The 7,527-nt window shown below is 41.6% G+C and overlaps 1 protein-coding gene across 3 annotated transcripts; it reads left to right on the top strand.

The window, feature by feature from the left end:
- The first annotated feature begins 978 nt into the window (after positions 1-978).
- On the top strand, positions 979-7,403 carry tectb (tectorin beta). Of its 3 annotated transcripts, none has more exons than XM_035402243.1 (11): positions 979-1,087; positions 1,656-1,730; positions 2,522-2,712; positions 3,346-3,497; positions 3,578-3,680; positions 4,044-4,147; positions 4,466-4,549; positions 4,750-4,912; positions 5,882-5,960; positions 6,897-6,929; positions 7,087-7,403. In XM_035402243.1, exons 2-11 carry the CDS (start codon positions 1,664-1,666, stop codon positions 7,158-7,160), a joined length of 1,050 nt encoding a protein of 349 aa, XP_035258134.1. In that variant the 5' UTR covers positions 979-1,087; positions 1,656-1,663; the 3' UTR covers positions 7,161-7,403. The 3 variants fall into 3 exon arrangements, with proteins under 3 accessions (XP_035258134.1, XP_035258143.1, XP_035258152.1); XM_035402252.1 differs by having other exon boundaries at positions 3,608-3,680; XM_035402261.1 differs by lacking the exon at positions 1,656-1,730 and having other exon boundaries at positions 992-1,087.
- Positions 7,404-7,527: the final 124 nt, after the last annotated feature.

Genomic DNA, 7,527 nt, shown 5'->3' on the forward strand with positions numbered 1-7,527 from the left:
GAATGTCTTTCCGCTCTTTAATTCGCTCAGAGGTGGCTTCTTGATGAGGGCCAGCCAGGACTCTTCATATATGTTTGTAATGGCTGCTCTGGACTACAATATGTTTTTTTCACTTTCAACCCATGAAGCAGACCAGGTTCTTTGGGGGTTTTTTTAACAGGCCGTATTGTGGGGCATAGTCCTTTTCTATCTTGGCCTTTAGGCGTACTGAGGACGGCAAAGTAACATAAAACCAGATTCCTAATCCATTTTATCATGGCCGTCCTCAATGGTTAAAGAAATCTCTTTGTCCTCATCTTCTACTGTGATGAGATGAATACCTGGTCCGGGGACTGCATTAAATTGGCCGTACCTTTTGAAAGGTGGACAAAGGCAAGCTTAATGACATGCACTGAACTTACTTAACCACCCCATTGGTTGTGAAGTCCTGGGTGGGTGGGAATGGGCTGCAATAGCAGTTTAAACCCTGTGACACTGTTCAGTAGACCCTGTAGACTTGTGACTCACCTGGGGGGGGGGGGTTATATATCCTGAGGTTTGAAAAACGACACTCTCTTTTCAAGGGTTGGACATTTGGACTTTCTGACTCACTGAATTTGATTATTCCCCCACCCCTCCACCGCCCACCACTCAGGCTGTGAGCATTTTGTGTGTCATCTCAATTCGTTTTCATGCTTTCAGAAATAATGGGAATTAAAATTTTGTGGGTGATATGAAAGTAACGCCCAAACAACATTGAGAGCAGAAAAATGGGAAGAGTGAGATAAAAGCGCAAAAAAGCAGTTTGCCAGTAATGTACGGCCTAAGTGGTGCCATCTTCCCTGGAGAGCATTGTAATTTGAATGTCAATGACTGACAAGCACAGAAACCTTTTGTGCAATGACCCACAATGCCACTCTCTAAGAGTAACCACACAGGGGCTAGATTTATCCAGCAGGCTATAAAAGCCTCACAGTGATGCGCACAGATCTCAGTGCTAAGGTGGGCCAGCTGTGGACAAGGGTGCTGTCACAGGGTCACCGAAGACATGCGTCTCTGCCACTAGACAAATCCAATTGCCGAGGCTTCTCTTCGTGTGAAGCAGCTGGTAAAGTATAACAAGCTTTTATTCTGAATGTTAAAGTCTGTAGTTATGAATGTTTATTACATGTTATACCTCACGGCTGTCGACCTTGTTCCTGGAGATCTACCGTCTTGCAGGATAACTGTAACCTAACTGTAATTTGTCACACTAATTATTAGCTCTTTGATATCTCTAGCTGTTGAATGAGATGTGCTTCGTGCTGAGTTGGAGTGAAAACCTCCAGCACAGCCCTGTTATACATAATATGTATCTGAATATCTGTCTTGATTCATGTTGCCACTCATCAGTCTTATATTGTTGTTAGTAACTATGTTATCTGTGTGTAAATATGCAAAACATGGTGCTGATATTTTTCTGTCTCTTTTAATGAGCCAGCCATGTGGAGTAGCTGATAGAGTGCTGAACTCTGAATGAGGGTTGGGTGTTGGTTGAACTGGTCTTGAAGTGTTGAGTAAGTTATTGCAGCTGTTAATACAGTTCTTTGCGTGAGTTTCAGGGCAGTAGTGTGAGAAGCACCAGGCATCGTAAAGTTTTCAGAATACAATAATCTTGGACTTGTGCTCCTTTGCAGGGTAGAAAATGGCTGCCATCAGTGTATTAATGGTACTCCTGCCTGTTGTGTGGGCCTGTTCTCCACAGAAAGCAGGCGAGTACTATGACAGCAAAAAAACTTGTGCACTCATCTTCCTTTTAATCTGTTAAGGCATTTTTTAAAAATCAGCTCAGATGTTCAGAAGAGATTGCTGATTGTTGAATACTGCAGGTGCATGGGGATAACAATCAGCAGTAAATGAAGAAGCAGGTCTGTCAGGACCAGTACTATTTCTTCATGAAGATCTCAATTAAATGCATACCTTTTAATGCATCAACTCATTTTACACCCTCTCCCCACCACTCGGTTTACTGTGCTGCTCATAGTAATGGTTGTATTGTATTTACTCACATGTTTTGTATGTATATGTATATGCATCTATGAGCATTGCTATACTGCCTGTGAAGTGACCTTAAGGATGAGATATTAACAAAAATTCTTCAAATATATATATGAATTTACAAATAAAAATGATGACGGTGGTGACGTTGATGTGAAGCAGCTGATAAAGCATAACAAACTTTTATTCTGAAACAATGGTAGTCCACTCAGGTAAGTCCTGACCTTTTTGCTGTTTTTGTTATTGTTGTCATTGTTATTACTGCTATTCGTACACTGAAAAAAACATCCAGATATAACAAGAATTTTGTTCAGGAGGTTGTCTTCCTGGGTAACATGAAGATCGAGTAACACCATTTAAGTAGATTCAGCTCTTACATCATTTATGCAAATATTTCCTTTAATTGGTCTCCAGAGACAGTGAAAGCATTCTGGCCGTGTCACACGCGAGGCATTATTAAGCCACGTTCAAATTAACTCCAGGCTTTCTGTTTGTTTCTTTTCAGATTACGTTATGATCTCCTGTTTTCCCAACACCATTATCGCCAACGTGCCCGAGTGTCCGTACGGCTGGGAGGTAGAACATCTGTCTCTAGGGGGGGTGTGCTACAGCGGCGTCAACATTCTGGGGTATTACCGCTTCACCATTCCTGACCTGACCCCCAAAAACCACTCCTACTGCGGGACATTGTCAGAGGTGAGAGACTTCTATTTTGGGATACAGTCAAAGGTTGTGTAGCTGACCCGCCAGAACTGTACAGTATCTCACTGTCAGAGATGCGATAATCCTTGCAGTGTGATATAGATAGCTGCTGGAAGATCTCATTGACTTAAACCATAAACGCAAATGGAAGGCAGATTTGTTTCACTAAATACATGTTCTTGCTTTTGGTTCACAGTAAAATGTTCAGTGCTAAATCAACTCTGTGGTCCCTATTGGACTCATATGTGCTCAGTTAGAGGTAAATTTACCCTGGATCTTACTGCGTATGTGCTCTCCTCATTACGATGTTGGGGAAGTGTGGATGTATTTATAGAGCAACCTTATTCACTCAAAAACCTGCTTATGGGCACTAATTGATTCAGCATAAAACAACCATGTTGGCTTTATTTAAATATAACATGTTTCTAAGCATACATATGTTTCACTCATTAGGTTAATGTAAATTTAACAGGTTGGACATGTAATGAGCATGGTAAGATACAGTTGGATTAATCTAATTATTTTACATAGAAACGTGCCACATAATAAAAATACATTGAACCAATTAGTTATTTTTTTGAGTGTTGGCAAACTCCCATTACCTGGTGTTTTATTTTCTTTTCTCAGTACATGGGGGGTAAGGACCCCAAATACGTGTTCTATAACTCAATAGTGTCCAACGACACTTCCCTGACAGTCAGGAACCAGCCTGTCAACTACACCTTCAGCTGCACGTATCGAGCTGCGTACTTGGTGAACAACGCTGTGTTCAGTCAAAGGTGAGACCTGCAGGCAAAACTGCCTCACTGGCACCAACACATTGTGGAGAGCGCCTGCAATCTCACTGACCGACTGGCAGTGTTTTTATTGACACTTTTGCTTTTTCCAGAGTGGCAACAGTTTATGTCAACAACGGAAGTATAGGCACATTTAAATCTCAGTTATCTATGAACGTGTTCACCGTGAGTATTGCAACGCTGCTCATTATTAATAGCATCTCATCTTTGTCATTCATGTGCATATGATCTGAAATCATCTCAGTATCTGTGTGGTCTTAAATCAATGCATTCAAAACTACCATAATTTCAGGCATAAGCAAGTGTAATTTGAATATTTTTGAACTGCTGTAATGAGTCCTGCATAAAGGTATGTTTTAACATTTTGAAACTAGTCAGTGTTAAAACACTGTAATAACAAATGCTTAGCACTCTGCTGACCTCTAATGGAGATACTGCAATACCTGCTGATAATTGCTTTGTGTTTAGTAGCAGTTTGATTATTGAATAAGATTCGGTGGGATTTCATCTATACTTTTATTTTTAAAGAATTCTAAGTTCCTGTACGCTAAGGACGCTCCCTTTGTGATCGACACATCAGAGATTGGCTCTGAGGTTTTTATTGGGATTGAAGCAAAGGGACTGAGCAACAGGTGGGGAATTACGCCTCTGGACCAGACATTGACCTGATTGGCCTCCTCTCACATATTGGCATGTGAAACAAGCATGATGTGCTCATGATGTCAACATAAAGAAATGCACGCGTTATACGTGAGATGTGATGTAGACATAATGCGCACAAGAATGCGCACACCTGAGTATTCTGTGAGTTCAGTCAGTTTGTCTGTCTCAGGTGGAGCAGAAACTATATTGCATTGACATAGCAAGAAAGAATGTAAATTATAAACTAAAGTACAGTTATACGCATGTATATCTCCCCTCTAAGTAACGGCAGACTTCTGCATTTTTAGATTCAAAGTTGTGATTACCAATTGCTGGGCCACACCTTCACCCTATTCCACTGACAGGAAGCGCTGGAGTCTCATCATCAACAGGTAAACAGCTTCTTCCTGATCTTAGTTTGTCAATGCAAATGCTAAGAGTGGTGAGGGACATGGGCAGTCAGTCAAACCTTTAACAAAATGTCTAAATATAATTATATGAGTTCAAATATGTATGTACAAGAATGCAGTATAAAGTTTATATGTTTTCAAAACTGCTTTTCACGAGATTGCTTTCTGTCACGTTTTTTAAGCTGTTCGGCAGATAAAACGGTCACCATCTTCGAGAACGCCAAAGACAGCAAGTCCATGTTCAAGTTCCATTCCTTCCGTTTTCAACGTCTGGAGAAGGTGTCAACGGTCTGGCTTCACTGCGAGGTGCACGTGTGCGACAGTGAAAAACTCTACTGCCTACCGGTAAGTGCAAGAAAAACACTGATACAGCTGTTGGTTTGAGAAGGAAAGACCCACCCAATCCAGTAACAAAAACACTGTGCACTCCAGTTACAGTGGTCTTTATTTCTGCAGAAAGTGCACACCTGCTGACAAAGTCAACACCATACTAAAAAAAAAAAAATACAATGTAATGTTTCCACCATCCGGCTGCATACTCCTTTTTTTTTTCTCAAGGCCTGGAGGAAGATTCTGGACTGTTATATATTGGCACCTGACTCACACAGTTAGTCAGTCAGCCCATTTCAGATAGAAGATAACAAGTAATGTTGAATAGGGCAGAATACATCCTTTTATATAACCTGTATAATAAAATATAATAATATGGGTAAAAACATTTCAACTCTTAACAGCTATCACTGATGATTGAAGTAATGACGATGTTTGACATATGTACGCGTACATTAGAATATACAGTACATCTGTGTGCATGTGACTAATATTAATACTAATATTTGTGTTCATGAGTACATGACTGTCAAAATAAAGGAAACACCATCCATATCTCTCTCTGTAAAGTTCTCAATGGACTATTCCTGTTTTATCGATATGTGTAGTCTGTCATCTGATTCAAGGTTGCTCATCTATTCCTCGCCTGTTCAGCAGTTTGTCACTGATGCCCCTGCCATTCATGCCCCAACACCCACCACTCTTTCAAAGTCACTGATATCTCTTCTTCTTGTCATGGTAGCCAAAATAATGGTCAGCTGGGCCTGCCCAGAATTTTTATACACAACTGTGGGCATCGCGGGATGGTAGTTTGCTAATGAACTCATGAATCATGCCTGAGGAAGTACGTACTAAAATTTGTAAGATTTTAAGATTTTCTCAATGGTTTCCTTTATTTTGATTACCTGTACATGTATATTTGTTTGTGCAAGTGTTTACAATAATGTATATATTTTCAAATGTATATATATAAATATTTTAAAGGCTCCGTGCAGTTCAAGACATTCAACATTAGAATCAGACACCAGTGGTGGCGTCCTGACCATGGAGTTTCAAATTAAAGGTACAATTTTGAACTTTGAACACTCAGAAGCTGTACAGGTGTAGTGGCTGCTGGGTTACTTGTCCTGTTAGTGTGAAATTCTGGTGCATGGATGGGACAAGGGTTCGAATTACGAGAGAGCCAGGGGGAGCTCGTAAAAAGGAGCTGAGCCCTCCCCCTACCCCCCCCAAAAAGTAATACAAGTATTCAGCAATTTCCCCAGCAACCCCCTTTCCCCTGATCTCACAGTCCCCCCAACCCTTGATGAGAATCAGACTGTGAATACATCCGGACTGCACCAGTGCTGACTGTGGCCGATTGCTCCCCAGGCCGACGGTCACTTGGCAGCAGCGTCATGTTAGGGAAGGTGCAGTCGGCCAGGATCGGCGTGTCACTGCTCCCTAGCAACCCCAGCTGGTCGACCGGGCACCCTGCTTGCCAAAAGCTGAGCAAGATGTGTCTTCCTCTGACTCACATCTGCGTGAGCTTGGCTGCAGTGTGATAAAGAAGCAGCCGGCGACATCACACGTTTTGGGGGAGGGGGCGAGCGTGCTCGTCTACGCTCTCCTGCGATGACGGCGTAGACTGCAGCACGAGCACGGCCATATATGATTGGGCATTCCAAATAGGGGATAAAGTAGGGGAAAGGCCTGAAAAACTGAACAGGAGTGACAAACTCAAAGCACAAGTATATAAATGGTAAATGGACTGCATTTATATAGCGCTTTTATCCAAAGCGCTTTACAATTGATGCCTCTCATTCGCCAGAGCAGTTAGGGGTTAGGTGTCTTGCTCAAGGACACTTCGACATGCCCAGGGCGGGGTTTGAACCGGCAATCCTCCGACTGCCAGACAATCGGGCTTACCTCCTGAGCTATGTCGCCCCCAACAAATTTACCATTTACCATTTACAAGTATATAAATAGACATTAACTGTGTTTTTTAAACCTTTTATAGCTGAGGGCTCCTCCAGTCACAGACACCATGCAGGTAACAAAATATTGTATGGAAATTAAAGATATAATCATGAGAGTATATCTGAGCACAATGTTTGTTCTGTAATTAAATTACATGCACTTACAGTATGTCTTGCATACTATGAAGTTTTACTGAGAGTATCACTGTTGCGTCTCCTTTGCTGTCCCAGGTACCTGGCTGTGTTTGCTGAGTTTATTCCTGGTGAATACCTTATTGGGGTGTCTTCACTTACCAAACGTATAAGGAAGACCTGCTTACACCTGGACAGCACATCCGGACACCTCACTTGCTCATCACACCTGTATGTGTGGAAAACTGCTCATCAGACTGGGACAGCCAACCTGCTCATCTCATTCTTTCTCTTTCACATAGAAAAGATAAAAGGTCTGCAGGTGTATCATATAGCCATGTAAGTTGTGGGAACTATGACACACAGAGACATATAAACAGAGAGAGTGTGAGAGAGAGAGAGAGAGAGAGAGAGAGACAGAGGATGAAAGTAAAGTATGCTCACATACACATACATGCACATATTCACACCAAACCTTGGTCAAATATGTATTTTCAAATATTATTTTGAAATATTTAAATTACTTTCAAATAACACATT

Source organism: Anguilla anguilla, chromosome 2 (genome assembly GCF_013347855.1).
Source record: "Anguilla anguilla isolate fAngAng1 chromosome 2, fAngAng1.pri, whole genome shotgun sequence".
Classification (NCBI taxonomy): Eukaryota; Metazoa; Chordata; class Actinopteri; order Anguilliformes; family Anguillidae; genus Anguilla; species Anguilla anguilla.

Excerpts from the sequence above, each read along its gene's own strand:
- tectb (XM_035402243.1), top strand. The coding sequence starts at position 1,664 with ATGGCTGCCATCAGTGTATTAATGGTACTCCTGCCTGTTGTGTGGGCC. Across the intron at positions 2,713-3,345 it reads ACTGCGGGACATTGTCAGAG|TACATGGGGGGTAAGGACCC; the intron begins GTGAGAGACTTC and ends TTCTTTTCTCAG. Across the intron at positions 6,930-7,086 it reads CAGTCACAGACACCATGCAG|GTACCTGGCTGTGTTTGCTG; the intron begins GTAACAAAATAT and ends TTGCTGTCCCAG.